Here is a 27,183-nt window from a genome sequence, read left to right as displayed (position 1 = left end):
TTTCCAGTATTCCCAAGTTGTCACATTTGATGCATTTAAATTAAATACAACACAGCATTTTGCATATTATTGTAATGAAGTGAGGTAAGCATTATAAAAAGATGAATGGTTAGTTCATTTCAGTCGTTTGCTTCTATCTGGAATCTGTCAAATTGCTAATAGAAGTAGAACTGTAGGAATGTTCTGAAATAAGCTGCTTCCCTTGTAACACAACTTTTTGGCCCTTTTTGCACCCTAACCAGTGCTGCTCTTGTCTTCTCAAAATTGAGTATTTCTCTCTCGGTGGGTAAGGGCTGAGACTCTTGCCGCTAGAAGGAGCAGTAGTGGGACAGAGAAGGAAGAGAGAGGTGATAAGGAAAGGGTTCTGGCGACTGATGCTTACCACTTTTAATTGTGTTAGTGAAAGTGGAGAAGGGGAGGATAAAAACAAGTTCTGCTGCTTCTGGAGCAGTCTTTTTATGATGACCACAGCAGGAGCGATGGCTTTTCAGGGCTCTGGTGTGCTCAAAATAGGCAGCAGAGCTACATCTGGTTCAATGTTCTATCTACGCCCTTAATAACCAATTTAGTCCTTTACCTACAACTAGAATCAACTCTGACTCTCTATCACATAAGCAGAATTTTAAATTTACAGAATGTTTGTTTGCTTGCTGAACTGACAGAAAATTAAACTGTCACTCTGTTTTACTACATCATAAAAATGCCTATGCATTCTCCATTTCCAGTCATGCTTACTGTGAAATGTCTCAGTGTCTCCAGAGCTGTGCACTATGTTCCTCCCTGTCCTTACAAGCCTCTCAGTTCCCTTCTGCCTTGTGGCAATGTGTCTGAATGCTTGATGTAGAACGTAGCTGGCTTAAGATTTAACTCCTTGTCAACTTCTTTTTCAGGTCTCCTTTCTGATATCAAAACAACAATCTCTGTGTTAAGTATGCATACATTTAATTGTATAAAACCAAAATTCATAACTATCATTCTATCCACCCATCCATGTATGTGTTCGTCTGCACATACAGGTGGATCTTATTCTAGTTCCCTCTAAATACTTCAAACATGAATAAATTTCAAATTATTTAGTGCTTTCTATGGGGCAAGAAGAATTTATTATGTCATTTGAAAACAAACTAAAAACCAGATTTGTTTAGTTCATGTTAGAAGCAAATACTTCTGTTTGCATTTGCTCTTAATCTCTAGCAATAATTTTTCTAGAAACTACTGAGAAGTTCAAGACTGAATAGCTCTTATGTGCAAGTTGGTTTAAGGAATAAAAGAAGTACAATGCCCAGGTCACACCCAGGTGGGCCTATCCGTTTTGCCAGGTCTGATGCAATGTCCAGCGTACTAAAGCACCTCAAAATCTATGCTTACTGTCACACTTTTATTCTTAGTGTTGTACCTCAGTCCTCTAATGTCTCTCTTCTTTCCTTAGCTGCTGCTGAATCTTGTACTGCTACATTGTGAGGTTATTCTTATTGCTGCTTTAGCTACTAACCATAAAATCAGTTTTGGCATTCAGCTTTGTTCCTGTTACAGTTTATCTGTTTGCTTATTGTTTGCTTCTCCCCCAGAAACTGGGATTGGAAAGAAATATTCCTGCTGCTAGTAATTTCTTAAGGCTGCTAATGGCTTTTAGAACAGTAGAGTCCAAACAAAACATACCAGCACAGCGAGTTTCACTAATTAGCAAGTACTTTGATGTTTGAAGTAAAGTTAACCTGAAGTAAACAGACTGAAATGGCATATCATCTTTGGATAGTGGGAACAACATCACTGCTGTCCCACATCCAAGTATTTTGAAGCTCCCAGCTTCCCATATAATTGTAAAATGATAAAGAATGGTGTCAGGAAATCTAACTTGACAAATTGTCAACATGCTTCTTAGGTCAATGATTAGATGAGACTGCCAGGTTTCATCTGGGAGATATACATTCAGAGTGTGAGAAGTACATAACCCAATCCTAATTTTTTCTATTATCTTGCACAGCAGAAAAACATACTTCTTCCAAAGAACAGGTAATCAACGCAAGTTCAAAAGCCTTTAAATACCTAGAAACTGAGAAGCAACTTTAGTTGTTATCAGCTGTTTAGCAGTTTAGTTGTTTAGCAGTTTAGTCACACTATTTCTGATACAAGCCTTGAAGCTACTGGCCTTCTTGGCCACCTGGGCACGCTGCTCGCTCATATTCAGCCGGCTGTCGACCAACAGCCCCAGGTCCTTTTCTGCCGGGCAGCTCTCCAGCCACTCTGCCCCAGGCCTCTCTCATTGCATGGGGGTGTTGTGACCCAAGTGCAGGACCCAGCACTTGGCCTTGTTGAACCTCATGCCATTGGCCTTGTCCCATCGATCCAACCTGTCCAGATCTCTCTGTAGAGCCTTCCTACCCTCAAACAGATCAACATTTACACCCAACTCTGCAAACTTACTGAGGCTGCACTTGATCCCCTCGTCCAGATCATTGATTAAGACTTTAAACAGAACAGGCCCCAATACTGAGCCCTGGAGAATGTCACTTGTGACCAGCTGCCAACTAGATTTAACTGGATTTAAAGCATGCAAATTCACTTCATACAGAAAAGCAGCTGGAGACTGCATTAGAATCAGACATTGAGTTTATTTCCATACACTGGAAAATCCCTAAATTTTATGAACAAGCATTTATCGTTTAGTGACCTGCCTCTGGCATTGAACAAAGTGCTGAGAAAAGCATTTAAATACCCTAAAATTAAAGGTAGCAAAACAGAAGTCTCTAAAAGTGGGATTTGTAATAAAAAACATGCCAAATGGCTTATGTCTATGATATCCAACCGGAAACATCAGGGAGAGCCACACCACAGAAACCCTAATTCTCAGACTTGGATACATACAGAAATAACAAGGAAACCGGAAACAGCTGTGTGGTCTAGGGCTGTGGATATAAAAAAGGGTCATGAATGGTCACCTAGTTTATTCTCCTATCACAAGCAAAACTATACTTGACCAAGGTTTTTCTAATTTGTTCCTGAAAGACCTCCAATGATGAAGATTCCACATTCTCTACAGACAATCTATTCCTCCGTTTCACTAGCTTCTGAGAAAAGAAGAAAAAAATAAAGTCTAACTTAAGATCCTGTCGAAGTAAATTTAGCTGTAATTCCTCTATCTAGAAAGGACATAGATAATTATTTCATTCCTCTTTGGAGCTAGTTTTAGCATATTAAAAGATTGTTCCCCCCCAAACTTCTGGGTTTTTTTAGTCTCAAGTACTATACTTCTCTTACTGTTTTATATTTTGAAATACAATCATAAGTTTAGAATATAAGAGGAAACTGGGAGTTGGAATTCCTTAACTGTGTTACCTACCTCATGCTTTTATTTTAAGACTGCGTGCTAAGAGGGACGTTTTTTGCATAATAACATTTATCAGAAAGGTTAAGGGCCCAAGTTTAATTCCATGCTCAAACGCACAAAACAGCTAATTTTATGAAGAAGCAGTTTGGTGATTCCAGACTCATGGCTCCTGGGCAAACTGCAAATGGATGCTTTCAAGCCAGTTCCCTATAAAAATTTAATCAGTCTTCTACCCCAGGGCAGACACGGAACCCAGTTATGGTCCTGGAATAACCTTCGTTATTAGCTGCATTGCTAAAATTTCAACAGCTATTTCTTGCACATAGTGATAAAATAACAAGGATAGATAGAGTGTCTGAAGTGTTTTATGACTTTCTTGAGTCTGCTTAATTTTTGTTCAGAATTTATTACTTTCTGGGACTCTTTGTCCCCTGGTTATCCATGATCAAGTCCTGGGACCTCATGTCAAGTCCTGCATGTATCTGCACATTTTCCCTCCCACTTTCTGGGAATGATTCCATTCTGCTCTTAATTAAATTCTTCAAAGAACTGTTCTCCTTATTATTCAGAATTTCTCACACACCTCATTACGTTTAGATATAGCTTTCAAACTTAGAATGGCAAATTGGCAAGCCCTTCTCTGCCATTGCTAGCACGTTACCATCACCGATAAGCAGCAGAAAGATATGGGGTAAATTTGCATATAATTCCTGACAGCTGAGGAATCATGAGGTCTTAAATTCTGGAGAAAAGTATGACCTAGAGGCTCCTAAAGTTCATGGCCTCATGTCATGGTTTGGGCCGGGTTGGCCAATGACGACAGATGCTCTCCCCCAACTCTCGCTCCAAGGAGAGGAAGAAGAGAGATAGAGTTATGAGTTTATAGAAAATTAAACTACTTTAATAAAATATTAATAATAAAATAAAAAAAGGAAATAATGAAATATATACCAATATATACAAATCCTTATTAAGCTCACAGGGAGATGTCACTGTCAGGCACTGGGAAAGTTCTAGATTAGACTCAGTGACAAATGGGAACTGGAACACGCTGGGATCAAAAGGCAGATGAGCTGACAGGGTCTTCTTCAGCGTCAGTCATTGAAGAAAGAGAGTCATTGAAGAAGAACCACCCTGACTCCTTTGATCTGTCAGCTCTTATACTGAGCACGGCAGATGGGATGGAACACCCAACTGGTCAGTTTGGGTCACCTGTCCTGTCCGCTCCTCCCCACAGGTGCAGCCCCTCCATGGGGTAAACAACCGAGTCAGCTGACCCTGGCTGCCACAGCAACAGGTATAAACAAGAGCCTCTCACTGAACAGAAAGTTGGCTCTGCTCCACCCCAAACCAGCACACCCCATCTCCTCCAGCCTAACAAGCACACAAGGATTATTGTCTCTATCCTCACACACTCAAAGTACCTGAGCTCCAGAGTAAGATGCCAAAATTTCAGTGCCTTTTTAAAAAAGACACCTACTAGCTAGCCAGCAAAATAGCTCCCAAAGTTTCACTGACAGTATTGACTAGATTAACTACATCAGAGTTTAGGCAGATAGGGCTTGACTTGTTTCCTTTTCCCATTGTCTACAGCTACCTCAGACATTCCTAGCCTTCCAAGACATCTGAAAAGTCTAGTGGATATACAATAGGAGCTTGTGCCTTTCTGAACTGGTATAAGGAGGGCAGGTAAAGTATGTCTGGACTGGTAGATGGAGGATAGGACACTAGACTTCTATGTTTAAGTATATTAACAAACACCACATTAAACATCACATACAGATGTTTAAATTTAGTCTTAACATTGAACAATATCGCATCCTCCACTTTCCTGATCTTCTCACCAAGCTGTAAGCCCAGTCATCATTACAGGTTCTTCAGTGCAAAATGTCTCTGAGCTTTCAGTTCCTACACCAGCACCAGCTACTGCACCTAAAATGCATTCCAAGTAAGTTCAAAAGCAACCCTTGTCCCTACACCTACCTCATGCCTAGCCCACATGCAGATTCTTCCATAATTTGGTGACCTTCAGAAAGGTCAAACAGCATCATATGCCTTAACACATTATGGCATATGGGATTAGAAGACATCCTGGAGTCTGGAAGCACAGGTACATAGATTCTGCTTGTGGCACACTGGCAGCCTGATCTTCTCCCTGGACCGGTAGGGGTATAGCTACATGGCCCGTCTAGGCATGAAAATGCTCACACTGAAGAAATACTTAGCTACCAAATCACTCTGTATAAAAGATGTGAACTGTACTCGATGTTCTTCAACTGCAGGCAAATTTCTGCAGCTTTTTATTTTTCTTGCAAATAATACACCCTCAACAGAAGAGTAAGCATTATGCCAAATCTCAGTTGACCTTTTTCTTTTTTTTTTTTTAAGGTGCAAAATAGAACTTCCGTCTTATGTTGTTTTTAGAAATATTTGCATCATCCTTGATGGAACCTTAAGCAAAATACTTGTCTTGAAGAAGACACGAAGCACTGCTGCTGATGTCTTCAAAGTTAAAAACAACTAAACATAGGTTTTAATCAAAGAAGTTCCAGAAAGTCTTAAATATGGATGTTACTACCATTTCTTCCTATAAACACAGCAAACTAGAAGCAGACACAAATGATAATATGTTAGAATAGGTGATACATGATATGGATAGAATTTGCAGTCTTTCCCCTCTCCCCCACGTTCCTGATCTTATCTGACATACAACTCCTTAGTCTCCACTGTTTACTGAATAATGTGTGAAAAAGCATTTTTAGCTAAACCTAACTGCGTTTAACTGTTTGTACTACTTTATGGTACTTGTCTTCTCTGTAGTTTGTGTGTGGCTTTTCACACAGATAAAATTATAAACGTTTGACAAATAGTAACTACTCTTAAGGGATGTCTGGAACAAGCTAAAGTAGACTGTGGCTAACTCCAGGATACACCAAAAAGCAGAAGTTACAAATTATGTCTTTAAAGCACTACTCATATAGTGATTTTCTAAAATAATCAGATTAGTGCCTGAAAACTAAAGCATTTTTAAAAAATGTTCTGTAATACAACAATAGTATGAACTGTGGACTATTTAGAGATATGTATTTTACTAAATAAAAAAGTACTGAAAATGTATTTTTCGTTTGGTCTGTATTTGACTGCATGAATCTATTTCTTAATACTTCAGCTCTACACACATTAAGTACACAATCCAATATGCATTTGGATAAATTCACGACGTCAATGTGTCTCTCGGCACACAGCAGTATTGACAATGCCGTATCTTTGTTTTGTAAACTATTCTTTACAAGGAAATTATAGAAGCATACTCAACAAGAAAACACCATCTTACCTTGGCAGATCGGCACAGGAGAATCCCACTGATACATGCCATTTTGGTGCCGCCTACATGTCGCATTGTTGTGGCCAATCATTCTATACCCAGGTTTGCAGTAATAGCGAACTTTACTTCCAGCGGGACCACCTGTTTTATTTACAATTCCACCGTTCCTCAAGATAGGGTTTAAGCTGCAATAGGGAGCTAAACGCCAAGAAAGGGGACATTACTAAAAACACATAAAACACTATATACAAAGTTCATATTATTTATGACATGTGCAAACTTTGAATACCAATAAAATTAGTACAGAATCCTTTACATTACTTCTGGAATCCTCAGTGAAGATTCAGACTTCTTAAGCAGAAATACCATGAAGTTCAAAAACATAGTTTATAATCACAAACCAGTTTGTTATTGCACATGAGGAAGCTGCAATCGGGAAGTACACAGATTGTTCAGTATGTTCACTCACACTTAGTAAACAGCCTACTTCAAATTTGATAAATTTATAAACATAAAACTGTTCTTTGAGCTACATAATATACAAAACTAGTTATGAATAGTTTTAATAAAAGATCTGGTACACTTAGACATCTAAGTCAAAAATCAAACTTTTTGCCAAGTATGTTAAAAAGTCACATGACAAAATACAACAGACTGATTCACCAGATGCATTTTTTTCTGAGTAAAATTTACATATTTTTTATGTACATGTTTCCCCAAGGAAATTTGCCCCATGGCAATTGTATTAATTTTTTAGCAAAAGAATGTAACTTAGGTGAGTGCAGCTTCTTAGATGTTGAATTTACATTACATCTGAAGTAAGATAGAATGCACTTTTTAAAATATAAGTTTTGAAATTAAAATAAACCTTGCTAAACTTTAAATGCTACTGCTACAAATACTGTTCACAGAGAGATTTTCCTGACCAGTGTGGTCCTCAAGAACTTGTGATAGATAGATGATATGTTTAGACATGTGCTGAGGAAGTAAAAAAAGTACAAAATTTGTAATTCTTTCAAAAACTGAGTAATAAAACACAGTTGCAATACCTGTACATAAGGATGGACCCCGATTACCCAGACTGGATCCAAGTCAAGCAAAAGTACAGGATAGTGTGACAACACAAATCTGTTTGTTTCACGCAATCATTTATCACTGGATAAAAGCAATATTAAACAATTACCTTGACTCCATATTGATGTACAAGTCACTGCGTATTTGCAGCACTGCACCATGTCAAGATTACAGAGATTAATATCTTTTCAGAAGAAGCGTGGTAGGATGACGGCTTGCAGAAAATAAAACCTGGCTGAACATCCACCATTAAAGTAAGCCTATGAGCATTCTTCGCAAGGAAGACAGTGTTGAATTCCACTGATAACTAAACATCAGCACCAAGGACATTGAGACTGTAACTGCTGCTACAATACTAACTCTCTACATCATACTCAAATGTGTCTTAGGTCTACTATGATAGCCATATAATTTTATATAGACAATTATACAGTAGAAGTTGGGGCTTTATTTCACAAGTACATAATTACAGAGTTTGTTTTACACCTATAAATTTTTTTTTCATATTATTTGTTTCTTGCACATATCCCTGATTTCCTTCTTTCAGCGTTCCATATCTAGCTGACTTTTTTTTTTTTTGTATGTGTATTTCATCACCCTAAGGTGCACCTATGATATCAATTACTACCCAAAGATGGATGTTTCTGTTCACTGACTATGGAGGCATCATAGAGTCGATCAGAATTCTAACCAAGATGCTTCCTTTAAATGTCTAGATTCGCGACTTTGATGTCACAGTACATCAAAGTCAGTATTTCTAAGAAATGCCACCCAACAAAAGCATCACAATTAGGTCCTACATTAAAGATGCTGAAAAACGTTGGCATCTGTTGAGATTCTATTAAAGAATTATAGTTCTCAGATAAGCAATGCTATTTCTACTAGAAATGTCGTTTTCATACATTCTTTCACTTGGGGAGATATTTCAAAAAAAATGAATCAAAAAGGAAAAAAAAAACAGGATGAAAATCAGTAAGCTAGAATGGTCCAGTAAAACAATTGTTTGGGGTCATGTTCTGTATTCCTTATAAGCGCAGTGACATTCAGTTACACGCCTAACTAAATGAATTTAATTACTGAAATACTCTTTAAATTTAGAAAGAGATTTGACATTTAAAGAAGCACAATAAATATGGCTTTAATTTTCTTTTCAACTTATTGAAGAAAAAAATGATACTATTGCAACCCAAGCTGTTTAAGACCAAAAGACTAGTGGTTAAGGCCACTGAAGTCATCTTCAGTAACCTCATAAGCACTATATAATTTAAAATATCCTAGGAGACCTTAAGAACAGCATGTGAGTCCTAAACACAATATGCCATTCAGACAAAACTCCAAATTGATCTCCTGAGTACTGCAATTCTAAACAAAAAATACTTGCCACGTGATATGCAACCCTGTAGCCCAGTAATAGAGTATTGCCTTTGCTAGTAACAGGTCAAAGACTTTGTACTGAGTTTACAAGTCCTCAAGACCAAGGTTTGTCAGGCTGGTGTCACGTCAGCCTTTTTTGACCTGCCTGCAGCTTTGTTTTCACTTTAACAGATTTTTTTTTCTTCCGGTCAGGTAGGTTTAAAGTGGACTGTATATAGTAGAACCACGTGTAACTTGAACTTTACCAAGAGCAGAGTGTAAAAATGTCTTAGCAAACAAAAATAATCATAATTTTTGTTTGATCCTAGAGTGAGGAAAAAATCATCGATATCACATTCTTCCTGTTGAAGGACTCTAGCTGCTGATGACTTGCATTATCTCCCCCAAAACAGCAACACCAAACTGAAGCCATTGATCTTGGGTTCACAAGGAGCAATGGAAGCATGACTGTAGCAGCAGGGAAAAGGTTAGACAATGGGAATTGTGTGTACAGCAATTATAACCATACTGGTTTTCTGTATAGTAGCTTTCCTTTATTATTCTTTTTTCTTTTTTTTCTTTTTTTTTTTCCTATAACCATTTAATCTGGACTAGTAATTCTTTTTTTAAACTGATAAAATTTCAGTTATACTAACAGTAAATTCCTTGCTAGACATATAAAGCATGGGGTTTTTACCCATAAAAAGATTTTGAGCACAACAGGTTGCAGTTTGTGTTCTGATTACCAGGGAACTTATTGTCATCTTTTAAAATGTGGTTCATTTTAACAATCTATAGTATATATGAACCTCTAAAGAGATCATCTTTAAAGTGGCATGAAATATGGGACATTTAGGCTGCTGAATTACACAGAATGATATCGAAATACTGAATACTTCATGGGGGGCCACAGGGGAAATCTATCAGTCATAGTTGTTGCTTATGTTGTAACAATTAACAATGCCCAGAGCCCAAAGGCATAGTTTAAACTCTCCAGTGAACTAAGTGGTATTCAGAAAAAAAAAAAAAAAAATCAAGCAAAAAAATCTTTTGAACTAAGAAGAAGAAACTGATACAAGAAAACAAGAGGATCACAAAACAGCAATATCACTCAGAATTAACTTCAACATCACTTTGGCAAATATACTTAAGTCTATTATTGCAAATGGCTATATTGCAAATCCTGTATATCTGCTGCTTTGAACCATCACTGCAAACTACTGTTATTACTGCTTACTTTTCCTGCCACCCAAGTGCCTCTGAGTGAGTGGCAGCGGTTGCATGGGGTTGGAGAAAATTGGGAAGAGATCTGGGAACTGAGATATCTTTGTAAAGCTCTGTGGTCATCTGACATTGTGAAAGTTAAAGGAAGAGGTTCAAGTGTGAAAATAAAGCTATGAGCCTTGTTTGACTGGGTAGGAAGGCTGTAACCGAGTAAAGAGAGAAAGAATATTTGACACAAAAGTACTGGGTTTAGGAGCCCATGGGAAGAGCAGTCATGACAAACTATGCAATGAGATCAGAAGTAGGAAGGGAGGGAGTGGAAGATAAGAGCCAGTGATAGAAACAAGAGAAAAAGAAGGACCTGGTAGTCTATTAGAAGTGGCATCAAAAAGATGAATGTATCGGATACTGAGATTATGTTCAGAATGAAGTTTAATGCAAAGAAACCATATGTATGATTCAGGGAAAGAAACTGAAAAGTAAAACATATAAAATCAATTGGAATTGACTAGTGAGAGAGAGAGAAAGAGAAGATCATGGACTGAAACAAGGAAGAAGGAGGATAGTGAATTAGGGGAGACACTGCAAAGAGGAAGCAAGGGAAATTGAAATGGGAAGCTAGAAGGGAGAGAAAGACTGACAAGAGCTAGATAAAGAGCTATCTTACATTGCCTACCGAAGAAGCACTAAAAGTAGACTGTGATTTGTAGGGAGGGGTGGAACAAGGATGGAGATCAGACAGAAAGGTTGGGGAGGACAGCAAGACCAGCTTGGCAGAGGTAGGTATTTGACAAGAATGAGTGTGAGGATTGGGACAAACTAGGTATGGTGAGCAGGACTACATGAGTAGTTAATTCCTTAAAGTACAATGACTAGTTCAACAAAGGGCAGTACAGAAAGGGCCCCACATGTGAGAAAGAGGCTGTGCTTACAGATTACCAAACTTTACAATTCCATGATGGTTAACACTGTCTTGGAAATCCACATTAATGTGCATATTTCTCTTTCACTGACCTGACCAAAAAGTGGAGGAAGTCTACTACTCTGGTTGCAATAGATATCTATGTATATATAAAATTTTAAGTATGGCTGATAAAACATGTTTACCATCATAGCCCCCCATGGCAATATACCTGGGATTTTCTGTTTGCTTGTCAGGTACTTAGAAAATAATTGAAAACAACATATCAAAAAACCAAAACAAACAAAAAAAACCCAACTTCATTAGGCTGAAAAGAATTTTACAGACAACCTGTTCCAGTGTTCCACCACCCTCAAAGCAGAGAATGTCTTCCTAATATCTAACCTAAATGTACCCTCTTTCAGTTTAAAACTGTCACCCCTTGTCCTGTCGCTCCACTTGCTGATAAAGAGTCCCTCCCCATCTTTCCTGTAGGCCCCCTTTAAGTACTGGAAGGCTGCTATAAGGTCATCTCTTTTCCAGGCTGAACAATGCCAACTCTCTCAAACTGTCTTTGTAGGAGAGGAGCTCCAACCCTCTGATCATCTTCGTGGCCCTCCTCTGGACACACTCCAACAGGTCCATGTCCTTCTTTTGTTGGGGGCCCCAGAGCTGGTTGTACTACTCCAGGTGTGGTCTCATAAGGGTGGAGCAGAGGAGCAGAGCCACCTCCCTTGACCTGCTGGACACACTTCTTTTGACGCAGTCCAGGATACGGTTGGCTTTCTGGGCTGCAAGCGCACATTGCTGCCTCACGTTGAGCTTCTCAACAACCAACACCCCCAAGACCTTCTCCTCAGGGCTGCTCTCAATCCATTCTCCGCCCAGCCTGTATTTGTGCTTGGGACTGCAACAGCCCAGGTGCAGGACCTTGCACTTGTTGAAGGCCTTAGTCTGTAATCTGATGATCATACTCTGGCTTTGGATAGGACATTTACTTTAAACGATATAGGGAACAGTCACTACTTATTCTTTCAGTACATATACCTTTGTTTTAAAAAAAAAATCTAATTGTTTAAGATGAGCTTCTAGGCCCTATTAGCTTCAAATTACTCAGGCACTGTTCAAGATATAATTTGTGTGGTTTTTTTTTTATGACAGTACATGTATTATCAGGATATTACATGACTATTAATTAATATATTTTCACAAAATTACATTAAAGCAAGAATCGTTGCTATTATCCCCACTTTACAGATTAACACTTTAAATACAGAGAATAAATTAAAAATACTAAAATTTTAACTATTTTGATAACTATGGTCTGATTTTTCCAGCCTAGTGTTATATGTTTAACCACAATCCACACTGACTTCAGTTGCGGCAGGATCCACTCAACACTTCAGTAACTGAAATTTAGAAGTATGATACCAAAAAATCTTCTTCCAATTTCTGAGTGATAAGTGATATGAATCATATATGTTTGGATAATATGTTTAAAATAGTTATTTAACATAGATCAGATCCACCTCCTGCTATTACAGAAATGTTTATTAATGACAATGTTTTAAAGTAGCAGCAGTAGGCAGTTAGTATGTCAGAAGCCAGCGACAATGCTGCAGGCAAGCAGTGCCTGTAGTCCTCATCTATGTAAAAAGCCCTACCAAAACTCATAGTCTTTTGTGCTGCAAAGGCAGTGAAATATGAATAAAGGCGGCTGATACTCAAGAATTTACTATGTCTAAGCTATACATAGCATGAAAAGAAGGAAAGCATTTGAGGCAAATTATTTAACATTCTGAAGATGGATTTTTATTTTACAACTCTGAAAAATCTTGTTGAAGACTCAATACTTACTGAGACAGTGAAGGAATATTGATAAGTCTCTATACAATTTCCTTCTTAAACTACAGTTTGGTAATTTTTAATCTGTTCTTTAAACTGAACTCACTTCAGAGTCCAGGATGAAGCATACATAACATCCTCTAGGATGAGGAACTGACATATTAACTGAAGAATCACACACAAGGCAATAAATAAAAAATGTCTGAAGATCTGGAGGGTAAGCAAATGCTTGAAGAATGTCAGACTGAAAACCACAGTCACTGTCAGCTGAGTGAAAATTCTGGGCTTAAGCAGAAATGTCTACAGAGTGCTCATAAAATATTGCAGTCTTGCATCAAGGACCACTGGGATAAAATGCTTTTTTCTCTCAGCCAGTTTCTGAGAGGGAATCTGTCCTGGAACTTCATGAGGCTTAGCTGATACAGGTGCAATGACACAGGAGTGCTGTCATCTAGGAATGACAATGTATCACAAAATGTGATAAACTTCTGTGAAGTCATTCCAGTGACCTGAAGTAGATTTACATTTACAGACTTAATTGACTTTTCCAAGTGACATAGCATCCACGTTCTTTCAAGGTCTCTTAAACACCACTGTTTTTTGCAAGGCAACACACTGAACATTTTCAGCTCGCTTGTAATCACAGTGTCCGTTTGTCACTTGCAATTGAAGACCAACAGGGTAATAACTGCCTGGCTAAATCACACATCACAACTCAACTGATGTGTGGACAGCAGCACAGATAGATAAACACCAATTTTGCATTTGCAGGACCATGTTCGTCCTTTCACAATGCATATTCTCTTAAGAGCTGGAACATTTAAAGTGAGATTTTTTTAAAGCTGTATGAGGCACTCTGTCCAAGGGAAGCTCAATTAAATAATAATTTCCAATTCCAAATTAAAATTCTTTGAAACTGGGTGTCCAAAGCCCCCAGATGATTTTGTAAATCTGTCTTGCAGTGAATTATATGTCATTTTCTCTAGGAATTTATTTTAGCAAAGGACTTAACTTCCCAGCAATATCTTTGGTCAATAGTCCAAAAACATATACAAAAAAGATACTTATAACTATCCACTGAAACTCTGCCCTATGTTTGAAATTATAAATAAATAAAAATCCTTCTTTGAAATCCCATGTTGCCTTTGTTTAGCTTATATGATAGATTGTTTTGTTGACAGATAAAAAGTCACAGCTTAGTTCACTGCTTCCTTTTAACTTTCCCTTTTGGATACTTACTTGTCATCATCACCATACTACCAGGGGATCTTATGTCCTTTGTGCTGCTATTCTTGAAATATCCAGTGAGGCAGAGGTTTACTGTGATTCTTACTAGGAGGCTGTGCCACCACACAGAGGGAGCTGGACAGACAAGGGCAAGCATAGGTTAGGGGCTGACCTACAGGCTGACCTGGAAAGCAGCTCTGAAGACAGACACCTGGGAGTCCTGGTGGGCAACAAGCTGACCATGAGGCAGCAATGTGCCCTTGTGGCCAAGGTGGCCAATGGCATCCTGGGGTGCATTAAAAAGAGCGTGGCCAGCAGGTCGAGGGAGGTCATCCTCCCCCTCTACTCTGCCTTGGTGAGGCCGCACCTGGAGTACTGTGTCCAGTTCTGGGCTCCCCGGTTCAAGAAGGACAGGGAACTGCCGGAGAGAGTCCAGCGGAGGGCTACCAACACGATCAAGGGACTGGAGCACCTCTCTTATGAGGAAAGGCTGAGAGACCCGGGTCTGTTTAGCCTGGAGAAGAGAAGACTGAGAGGGGGTCTCATCAATGCTTATAAATATCTAAAGGGCAGGTGTCAAGAGGGTGGGGCCAAACTCTTTTCAGTTGTGCCTGGGCACAAACTGGAACACAGGAAATTCCATCTTAACATGAGGAAAAACTTCTGTACTTTGAGGGTGACAGAGTACTGGAACAGGCTGCCCAGAGAGACTGTGGAGTCTTCTTCTCTGGAGATATTAAAAAAATGCCTGGACACGTTCCTGTGCAACCTGCTCTGGGTGACCCTGCTCTGGCAGGGGGGTTGGCCTAGATGATCTCCGAAGGTCCCTTCCAACCCCTACCATTCTGTGATTCTGTGATTCTCACTTTATAGATAAGAAATCAGATGCTGTCTTAAGTGATTAGGTAAGGTCACACAAGAAAACTACACATACCTCTTCTGATTACTAAAGCAGTTCCTTAATTAATGGACCATCCATTCCATATGTTATTTTTCACTTTAAAATGTACAGTATAAAACCAGAGAACAATACTCAACCAAACAACAAAAAAAGGTCAAGCTGCCATGCTTTTTCTTTTGCAGTTTATCTTTAAATCTAATATGTAAACAGTATGAAAACAGCAAGGTAAATTTGCAAAGGCCTGTTCCCTTTTTAGTGACATAATTGTGAATGTCTGCATCTTCAAAAAATTAAGTATCTGACTAAATAACCTGCTATTTACAATACAGATGTTCTTACTGATGGTTCAACATTTATAAATGAACCTGTTCATATTGCTCTTGATTCAAAGTACTGTATAAACCCCATTGTGTGACTTTCCTGCTGTATTTACTACAGCAAATCACCATCTAAAAGTTTAGGAACCACAGAAGAAACAATTATAAAGACTCTGATTAACTTCTTCATACAATTCCCTTCTCATTTCTAATCAGCTAGTGGAAAATGTAGAGACAAAACCAAACCAATTAATAGCCTTTTCTTTTAACTTAAAATAGAGAGGAAATAGGAACAGTTGTTTCACAGGTGCAATGCTTAAAAATAAGATGAAATGAATGGTGACGAATTAAGCTTCTTGCAATAGCAGATGAGGTTACAAGAGCAGAATAAAGGTAAAAGAGAGATCTATGGTGGGTTTAATAATATCTCTCTCTCTATATATAGTTCTACTGCAGCTAATTACAAATTAGCCAAGTAACCACTTGCTGTATTTACTCTTGAATGACTAACAAAAAGTTTTTAAAAAAAGCCTGTAAATGTTACAGAGGCAATGGGAACTTGCAAAGTAGCAAGTCAACTACTCTGCTTCCCAAATCACCATGCATCCAGCTGCTGTGCCAAGTACTGTAGTGCACTTTCATTCTTTCCGCCACTACTTTTTAAAAAAATCATCCCCCTCTTCTTTGTTCTGCCTTTGTGCTAGCTTGCTTGGGTAGGAATGTTCTTGCATGGTTATAAACTATTGAGGGAATACAAAGCCAAGAAGCAGATTCTGCAGGTATCTTTCACAGCAATTTCCAGGTTTCATCTCTTAGAGAGTGAGTTTCCTAGCCTGGGCTCAGCAAGTTCCGCTTTCTGCACTCACAGATCTTCCCTATTTGTAATAAACTGCATAGTTTTGGTGGAACCCAGCTGCACCAGGAAGTCAAGTTCAAACACTTCAAAACAACGAGCAATCATTAAAAAAAAAAAAGTATTACAGCATGCAATATGTTTTCCTTATATTTTTGGCATCCATTTTAGTGATTTTGCCATACTACATACCTTTCAAAGACAAAAGGGATTACTTCCCTAGGGCTGCAAGAAATTTTAACTGATGCTTCCTCTCCTAGTTTCACTGTCCTATACAGATACTCACTAGATTAAGGAAGAGATCATTTAATATCTAGGCATTAGCGCAGTCAGGAAATTTATTATTTAGATTAAAATTATGCTAGTGCCTCTATAATATTCAGAGATCTTAAAAGAATATCCCTCTGCTGTAATGCTGTATCTCTTTTCTACTAAGATTTAGTAAAAAGCCTTAAACCACAAGACAGAAAAATACAACATTAGACAAATAGCTTATAAGTAAGCTTGCACGCTAGAGGCAATATTAAGCATTCCTCCGAAAGCTTCTAGCACTTCTAAAAAGTGAAGAAAATTTGTATCCACAAATGAAATCTAGTTGTGACAAAACTACAGTTTGCAAAATTTTGTGCACTGGCATAGCTGGAGAAGAAGGGGAGGGTTGTGGGAGGGCAGTAATTCATTTCAGTAGGGTCTTCATTATGAGGAAGCCTGCTGGCTCAGTCACAGCTGCCATGGTATCAATAGCCTTTTTGGGATCTTGTATTTTTCCTACTTTCATCATGTTGCTTTCCCTCATTAAGATTCAAATCCAATTGTTTATGCTGCCGCTCACTGTTACTCTTCTTTCATGCTGATTATTTCCATTGAATCTCATGTAAAACGTACAGAAGTTTAGAGAAAAATGCAGGCACTGACAGTGAAGCGGAAAAAGCAAAACAGTTGTTTGTTCCTAAAACATAGCCATAAGGATTGCATATCTCTCTCCAGTCCCCCAATTTTATTATTAGTTGCAGCTAGTGCCATAATAATTGATGAATTGAGCCTAGTAATTAGACAGACCACTTCTTCGCTACTGCAAAACATGTTTTGTGTACACACAAAGGTGTAAAGTAATTTCTCATTCCTCAAAAATCAGTCTCATTAGAAACTTGACACTTACAAGACAAATCCTTTACAGAACTCTATTTTTGTAACTGTGATATTACTTCCTCACTTTAAATTCACAACAGAAGGCCCACTCCCTTCAGTGCCACACATCTGAGGGTTATGACAGATTCTCTTTGTTCCTTTCACCACACTCTCAATCCATCTATTAGGTCCTGCAATTTACTTTTCCCTATGAAAAACTAAATGAACCTCCAGTATGCTTGAAAACAACTTTCTTTTCCCCCACCCCTCAGTTTCAGTTTGTCTGTAGTAATACTCCAAATGCTGCTTGCAAGGTAGACATAATACTTTTACTGTTTTTTTCCCCGACTGCTCACAGTTCTGCTCATAGGTCTTAAGTCCCCAAAACAATGATCACTACTATGCTCTGAGCTCAGCCCTGATCTTCTATTTCACTATCAAGAGAAAGTTTCCAGAGGTTAGACAGCCAGTGCACGGATGGTACAGGAAAGGCGTGAGCTCTGTGAAAATCATCTCCCTAAATGGCATTTTGCATGAATAAATGTGAGATGCCTGGTGCGTGATAAAATGATCTAAAACATTCTTAGTATTCCTTTCTCTACTTAATTTATGTTGACATTAGGCACCAAAATTAACACACACAACCTTTACATTGCTAATCAAGTCCAAACACAGAACAAGCAAATGTTAACAACAGACAGCAATTATCACCTCTGTCTCTCACTATTTACATCATGTAAATGATCCATAAGCCAAACCTTTTAGGAGCAATGTGTCTGCAGATGTTGGTGTGAAAACATCCTAAATACGCTGCTAACTGAGTAAAGGTCAGTATGTCTACACATAGAGTATAATCCAGTATTGCAATACTGGTAACTGATTTTTTTTCTTAATAAGGGACATAATTTTAAACACTATTTGGATAGACTATTTACATATTTTCATGCCACCACAACACCAGATTGACATGCAGCTTCTTGAAGAAGTGAGGGATATTCTTCCCTCTGGTTTTCCATTTATTTGTACATAAAGAAGAGCATAGGAATAAAAATTGTGACCTGCAACTCAAGGAAATTTTAAATTTAATAATTTTGCACTGAATTGCAGGTGGAGTAGCACATACCATTTCAGGATCAAAAATTCTCATTCTTGAGTACACCTGTGTAAATCTAAGGGCTATTCCACCCGCTACGTTTCAAGTGCCTTGCTCCAGGTCTGCTAAACAGAGAGCAGGTTGCAGAGAGAAATATTCATTGGAGAAGTATTAATCTGGGGATCTTTGGCAAAACGGGAAAAAACAGAGTCCAAGTCCTGTGCTTACCTTGAACTTGCACTAGAATGATGACACATGGTCAAAACGTCCATTATAATAAATTATCTTCAAAGAAAGAGACATTATATTACAAGTCCTAATTTGATGCTAAATAGTATATGTAACCACAAAGTACAATTTAATGGAAATCATTAATAGTTATAAAATACCTGAGTAACGGATCTTGAATCCTTTCTTGCTGGTTGCATGATCAGTTGACCAGCGAAGATACAGCTGATTCATTTTGCTTGTAAAATTCAGTTGTCCAGTATGATTTCCACTTAAAGCAACCAGTAAAGGGCTTTGCCCAGAAGAACCTTTGGAGATGAATAAAGAAACTATTGAAGCTTTTAAGTACTACCAGTTTAAGTAATCCGTTCCATATTTTAACTCATCGGTGAATGTGAATATACAAGGAAAGAATAGGAAATAAAGTGGCACATCATTGCCAGTGAAATAATTAACAGAACTCTATTTAAACTATCCATTCCAGTTTTAGGTTTTCACTAGAGGACACAATAAAAAAATCTTGGTACAAACAAACTAAAATATAAAACAATGAGTATTTTTGCCACGAACACTGAAAAAATAGTGAATTTTTGTTTTTTAAATTAATTTCTTTTTGGGACAATTACTTTGAATGAAGTTATGTATCTGCTCCTTGTCCTTTTATATCTATTATTTATTTAAGCTCTTTTCCAACTAGTGAGTGGTAGCTAATCTATATATTCTTTGATATTGTACAGCTTGTATAATTTTAACCACCACCATAGTACATAGTGAACACTTTAGCTAAAAAATGCTCTGTCACATATAAGATCATCACAGTTTCACTGTGGAATACACTTATGTACAAGTGCTATGAACTTATAATACATACTTCACTAGGACTCAGTTCTGTTAAAACATAGTGTGTTTATTATAGTATCATTTTAGTGTAAAAAAAGAAACAAACACTTGTAAATACAGGATGTTGATAAAACGTGTTGTGGCACTAGACCGATATCTTCACTACAACAAAATCCTAGCAGCACAAATAGTGATTTGGGGGCTAGTTATATAATAAAACAACATATATGCAAGAAGAAAAATAATCCATATATCAAGCCAATCTCCAACTGAAAGCTTTCTAAAACATGAAATGGCATCTTCTTCCTCCATATTATGTTTTCTCCGGCTGAACTCCTTCCTTTCACATGCTCACTACGCCTTTTGCTCCACATTTTTCAAGTTTAGGAAAGCCATGTTCAACCAACATTATCTTGGCCACAGCAGTTATTTCAAATAAAGAGGCTGCTTCATTCATTTTTGCTGAGTTTGAGCAGCTGCAGCCTGATCAGCTCTTCTTCTGTTGCATGAGAACGCAAAAATAAAACTGAATTCAAAGGACACCTAAAAATTGAATATAATCGTTGCTAGCCTTCTCCCCCTCCAGTCCAATAAAAAATAAGTATATTTTCTGATCGGGACATTTCAGGTACCAAAGGGAGGCTAGAGAAGCCACAGCAAACCATAAAGATTAAGACAACCTCCCAGTTCTTAGGAACTGCAGTTCAGTCACCATAATGACAACACTACAACTAAATAAGCATTACTAAATAAATTCTAACTAATAAATACATATACAAAATAAGAACAAATAAGCATAGCTTTAGGTGCAGGTTGCCCAGCATGCCCTCATCAAAATGCTTTGTGGCTTGTTTGTTTTTCATATTAGGGAGTTAGCATTTGATGATTACAGTGTATGATAACTGATAAGGAATGCTAAGGTCAATTCCTACTTTTGCTTGAAAAAATGCTTTAGAACATGACAATTCATTTAGTTTCTCTGTGCTTCACCCTGGGCTTTGTAAAGTCTGTTTAATACACTTTATTTGTTACAGTTTGGAATGTGTATGTTCTTTCAAAATTCTCAAATAAAGGGTCTCAAAGAGTACAATTACAAATAAAGATCTAGTACATACAAAGAGATGAGAATCTTTCCTTGTTACTGATCACGAATTAGTTTGCAGCACCACATGCCATACTGCATTTTTTAGCCACTGGGAGATCAGAGGAATGGTTCAATATTTTTTAGTTTGCTTTGTTTTTCCTGAAGTTGAGTTTCAGTTTCTGTACCTTAACTAGCAGGCAGCTCTTCAGATGATGTTCAGAAAAGTCTGCAGCATGACGTAGGTGTTCTTGAGTCTGATTTTTTTATTCTTATTTCAGAGTTTGTCTATATAAGGAAATAAACACTCAGCTTCTGGTGTGCTGACCTGTCATATGATGCTTTCCGGAATATTAGGTAAAAGTTGCCATTTCTGTCTATTTTCAATGACAGAATTTTGTTGGTTTATTTCAGGGGAAAAAAAATAATCAAAGAATATTTGCTGTATTAAATGAATGCTATTCAGTGTAAGTAGCCTGAATACAGTGTTTTGAAGTTCAAAAGCCTTTAATAATTATATTCATGGTACATTTTATGGCTTCTCTGGTTTAGAATACAGATGGCATTTCCCAAGAGTCTGACTGATAAGTGGGAATGGCTAATGGGCTTATTGTTCTCAGCTGACCAGGCTGGCCTCATTGACTGAATGCCAATACTGATCATCATCCAGCTGCTTAAGCACCGTAATTTACAGTGTAGTCACTATTTTGTTTTGATTCCCAAGCTGCCTTATTAAGTAATCAGAGACCTGTGCCTTAGCAAATAATATTTCTCTAAAAGTTGTCTTGCCAATCTTTATATAGTTTCTGCATAAAGTTTGGTGACGTATCTTTACCTGGTATAGATAGATCAGTGCAGTTCTAGTAACTTACATAAAGGCATGCTGTTTTAGACTACACAAAGTCCCAGGATATGACATGTATTTATTGCAAAATGCAGGAATACAGGGAAATATCTAAGCTGGCTCTGAACGAGCAAGTCCAAGTTCTATCTATCAGTGGAAACAGTATAGCCATATCAGCACTGCCTTCTGCCCCAACAAACTCGTCATGCTGAGATGTAGAACTAATTAGCTTAGCAAAGCACATTGCTAATGTGGCCACAGGGACACAAGCAAGTATCTCTGCAAGGCACTGCAATGTGCCATATTAAATATCAACTTGTTGAGAGCTAGCTCAGGAATCTCTACATGGCACTGTATTGAGAGGTTATAAATATGCCATTATCTTTCTCATTTAGGTTTGCTGGTAGGTGGTAGAAAAAATGACTTCAGTAGAGCTGCACTAGAGATGAATTTGTAAGAATGTGATTTCATGTCATGAAATGACAATGCTTAAAAATGTAGTAACTGTCATAATTCGTCTCTCAGATCTATTATTGATAATCTGGTTTCATTAAATTTAAATGTATAAGAAAGAAAACAAAAATCTTCATCGGGAACATTAAGCAGTTTCAACCGAATTTTTCAAAAGAAAACAAGCAAAATGATCAGACCACTAGAAAAGTTCCAGGCACACTACGTATTGTCTTGATGTTAAATACAAAAAGAGTGGAGTAAAAGACAATGTTAATTTTTCACACTATTTTCTCCACTAACCTGCCAAGGACCAACATACACATTAAAAAGAAAAAAAAACGCTAATGAACTGTCTTTTTTTCAAAAGAATGAAAAATATTGTGGGTTTTTTTCAGAATGCTGCTATCAAAAATTGAGAATATTTTAGAAATTTTAGACATTAAAAATCTACTTCTTAAGAAAAATACTTAGAGAAAGATACCTCAAACATATGACTTTTTAATATTTTTCTTATTATGAAACTCCCACAGTGAATATTAATCAGTTCTATCATAGTTATCATACATTCTTGGTTAATGAGGGAAGATATGATAATAGTCTCCAAGTGAATAAAAATATATTAAAGAACAATCAGGGACTAGATATTCTCATCAACCAATGATAACAGAACAAGTGATAATAAGATCACAATTCAGTAAAAAATAAGAATAGCGTGTTAATTAAATAGGGCCCTTTGAGATGTTGCTGCTGTGAGTAACGCTCTAAAAACTGAGGTTTTGTCATTTCTTTACTCTTTGTCCCAAAACAGATGGTCAAATTCTTTAACTGGGGTATATATTCAACCACAGTACAGCACTGGTTCTGCTATGCTATGGAGAAAGTAGACTGGGTATGCGGACCCAAATTTGAGCATTTAGCCTCAAATAATTTTATTAAATCGGACAAATGAAATTATACCACCAAAATATTTCCTCACCAGAAACGATCCATTACAAAACAGCACATTAAATTCTCCTTTCAGACACCTTCATATATTTCCCAGGAAACAGAAAAGGGTATGACTTTCATAGGAATGCTGCATCTGCTACTGCTTCTCCTCTAACAAGACCTAAGAAAATTTAAAAGCTTCTTTGTCCTGAATGCATCTATAAAAATTTTCATTGGCTAACAGATTTAGACTTAAGGCAAAAGTAATAGAAATACTGGACTATTGTTTCAGATGTATCAAGGCTTTATGAAACCAACAGTTGGAAATCAAGCCCCATTTGACCTGATACGTTTTCTTTTGTGGTTAGATAGAATTTAAATCTCTCTTACCATCAAATACCTCCAGCTCATCAAACTGCTTTTCACTTTGAAACATTTCTACGAAGATGGAGATGTTATATCCTGGCTCAACCTTTATAGTCCAAGAACAGGTCTGAGAGTTGGGATAGGTGCCTGGGTAACCTGGACTAAGGATCACTCCTGACGATTCTGTACGGATTTCATTCGCCGGACATTGTGCTAAAAAGGGCACGATAAGAACAACAACAAGAATAGCAATGAAATAAGGTGTTTCCTTCCCATGAAAAAAAAACAGTATTATTTTTCAGAGATACGTATGCTTCAGGTTAAGTTTCCACATGAAAGCATGCTAAAATTGTATTCTAGATGGAAGGGAAATAAAGTTCCCTTTAGCACAAACACAAACAGGACCACCTTTATAAACGTTGCATTTAGGAAACAGAATATTAATTGGAGTAAAACATTCATCCAGAAATACGTCACACTCCAAAAGGTTTACCGTGAAGAGATTCACATATGCTAGCGTTATCGTTCACATAGGTGAGGTAAAAGTCCCTGTAAAACTTTTTATTTGGAAACCTAATAGCTGTCTTCTATTTGAGTTCTTAAAAAACCCACCCACCTTTAAGATTAAAGTCTGTTACAGGAACATGAAAACATACTGGAGCTTCTAGGCACACCAGATCATTTGAAAACATACGCGTTTTGCACAGACAAAGGGTATATTTTGGATACATAATACTCCAAGTCATCCAAGTAAGACCTTCTCAGGAACCACTTCCCCTGTTATTTAAACTCTGAGCCCCTAACATTTTACAGTTTCACCTGATATTCACAGGTGTTTATGATCTCTGCATATGACATGGAGTATACTATACTAAAATGTTATAAATTTTATATCCTAAATACTGGTTGGTTTTGATTAAGAAATTATTTTTTTGGTCACTGTTTTTGTTTAACATTTTGCCTCTCACACGGGACTGTTTTTTTCATGCCTGTTTGCTGTTGAAGTCTGATACATTTTGTCCACAGTTTCATAATATATGTGCATTTTAACAATGTTTTTTGTGCAAGATTCATAAATCTATCTTGACAGAAATACATTCCTGGAAACTGACTGTCACAGTACCCAAGTACTTGCATAAATTAAAGGTTATAGGAAAGGCAAAAAACATAAAACAATGATCAGGTGGAAAAATGTTACAAGGGAAAAAACACAAATAACTATCAGAAACGAACATTAAAAACTGGACCATTTCCCTTAGTTGGCCTTTTACAAACTTGGAGATGAAATTTAGGTTCAGTTGTAGCCAAGAAGAATTTTGCTGTAAACTTCTGGAAAACGGTGTCAGGACTTTAATTGTCCTCAGAGAGAAATTAAGAATACCGGTAGAGGAAGAAATTATACGTTATAAAAGATGTCCAGTCTTTACCTTCCGTCCATGCACTGGGGACAAATCTGCATCTGAACCCTCCACCAAAAGCAACAGTGCAAAAAAAATAGGAATTTTATCAATTAATTCACATATAAATTGTTCTTCACTTTCCTACATAGTGCATTGACCTTTACCTTTGAGAAGCTGGCTTATTCCTGTCCTTTCTCTAACCTAGATACAGTTTTCCAGACTTGCGTGTGGAAGGTAAGAGAAAGTGTACATGCCTGAGTTGGACAATACAACATTCCATTCACTGTCCCAGATTCCAGATAATACATTAAGTGAGAAAGATATGAGTTTCAAACTTAACTTACAAACTCATTTTCTGAGGACTACCAATTTCTTACTGGCACCAAAGTTCAGAAAAAAGAAAATAAAAATCAAAACAATTCTCTTCTGACTGTTCAAGACATCCCTAGATCTGACTTACAGGTTGAGCCCCCAGCATGATTTCTCTTCAGTTGTGATTTTTTTTATACTATAGCATAAATTATAAATCACTTACCTAAAAGCCATTCTGATTATTTAGGGATATAAGATGGGGGGAAAGCATGAAAAAGTAAAAACTACTTATTACTCATAACCTTTTCTTCTTAAGTTTGCTCTCATAGACTGGAGAATATGTAGCATTATCATGCCAGCAAATGCAGGAAGAAACATTAGGTTTTTGAAAGCCTCTCTTCCTCTCCTCCCCCTCATCTTGTTTAGGCAAAAAAATTTCTTCAGTCAGAGAGAAAAATGTCAGCTTGTGAAAAGGAGGGATGTAATATGCAAGTGAGGATATACCATCAAGCAAGGAGAACAAGGTGTGGGCTGGGGAAAAAATGGCAAGCAAACAATTTTTCTTTGGCACGTGTCCCTTTCTGCTATCATTTGTCAGCACTGGCTCTAGCAGACTGTGTGTCTAAGAGGTAAAGCCATTTTTCGTAGAAAACATCCAAGGAGAGGGAAAGCCTATGGGATAATGGTATATAAAGTAGTTAGAATCCTTTTGACGGTTTTAATTCAGGGGTTGTCTCTTGAGATAGAAACACCTGCAGCAAAATTACACCCAGAAACTTCCCAAGAACTTCTGTGTAAGAATGCAGCATTGCACATATTTAATGACAGTAGCTTCTCTTTCTCATTATACTAAAATGAAACAGACTGTTACTTTGACTTCCTATATTCTTCAGAACAGGAGAAGAACAACTTGAGAAAAATACAGTCAACAAATGCTCTGACGCCTGAACCTGCAGCAAGTACAAGTAAATCCGCAAATTATCATAGAACAAAACTGGGCAGAAGAATCATACTGCAAGATAAATAATAACTATTTTCCCTTAGTTAAATACATGAGGCTTATCCCTGAGTAGAAGTTTGACTAGCTACATGGCATTTCCGGTCAGACATGCAGTAAAAGTGCTCATCAGTTATGAAAAGTAGCTGACGTGACACAGCTCCACAACCTGCTTTACCCTTTATCATCCTTTGCTTATGCTACAAGACTATTTTTGAGAAAAGAAGATGTCTTTTCCTGATCAAGTATTGGCTTCATTAGAATTCTTGTTATAATGTTGAAGTCCACTACAGCAACTTGTGGGTTAAGAGCTAGTCTTCAAAGTAGCAAATTACAAATATACTGGAGAAATCAGTAACGCTGTCAGACTTTTCACAGCAAGTGAGACACAATGATTCCCTTTAACACTGGAAAACTGTGACTTCTCTGCATAAACTATGCTTTAAGAAATGGCTACAAACAGCTAATCATGACAAAAAAGCAGTTGCAAAGAACAGGACATTTGGAAGGAAGATATGGGACTGTGGCAAGTACCTCTGGAGCAGTTTTTAGTAAACGCTGTATCTGAAAACTTACAGAGGAGATGGTAAGGTTACAACTGAATTTTTTTGCTTCTCCTCAGCATCTTAGGGAGTTATGGAAGTGACCATTGGTCAAATTACTCATGAAACAAACTATTTACTGGTCATTCAGATTTGGGGCCTGCAAACAAAATCTGGATGTTACACAGGTAACAGCCCAGACAAAACCAAAGCCAGGTGATCTCATAAAATGGAAAGCGCGACTGTACATTCTTCCAGAAAAGTTTACAGTTGGCTTAATCTAAAAGGTTATCATCACGGCTCTTTGTATGGCTGTTCTTTCAGCTAAATTCCCACAGGTATCATTTCCAAAAAGGTGCACTATAAGTATCTTCTTAAGAACAGGCTGCATGAACTTGTGTTTACTTACTGCTGTAGATGAAGTTTTTGGAATCTGGGATGGAGGATTTTCAAGTAAGAATAAGATTCAAAATTACAGTTTGAAAAACCTGAGATCATTTTAGAGTGATACACAGATCATTGTCACAAAGCGTTGAGATATTCTTCACTAACTCAAAAAATCACTGCAAGTATATGAAAGAAATGGAGCCAGAGAAGTAAACGCAGTGAAAAAATAGAGAAAAT

At 37.4% G+C, this 27,183-nt stretch overlaps 1 protein-coding gene across 1 annotated transcript in view; it reads right to left on the bottom strand.

The window, feature by feature from the left end:
- CSMD1 (CUB and Sushi multiple domains 1) overlaps positions 1–27,183 on the bottom strand; it is a 1,189,318-nt gene that overhangs the window by 84,963 nt on the left and 1,077,172 nt on the right. Inside the window, exons 47-49 of the mRNA XM_054196719.1 lie at positions 23,333–23,521; positions 18,959–19,105; positions 6,663–6,851 (exon numbers count right to left, since the gene is read on the bottom strand). Of these exons, the coding sequence (XP_054052694.1) occupies positions 6,663–6,851; positions 18,959–19,105; positions 23,333–23,521 (525 nt within the window). The remainder of the gene's footprint in view (positions 1–6,662; positions 6,852–18,958; positions 19,106–23,332; positions 23,522–27,183) is intronic.

This window comes from Rissa tridactyla, chromosome 3, assembly GCF_028500815.1.
Source record: "Rissa tridactyla isolate bRisTri1 chromosome 3, bRisTri1.patW.cur.20221130, whole genome shotgun sequence".
In the NCBI taxonomy this organism is placed as follows: domain Eukaryota; kingdom Metazoa; phylum Chordata; class Aves; order Charadriiformes; family Laridae; genus Rissa; species Rissa tridactyla.
The sequence above is the reverse complement of the archived record's forward strand: the minus strand, read 5'-3'. Positions and strand labels throughout refer to the sequence as shown.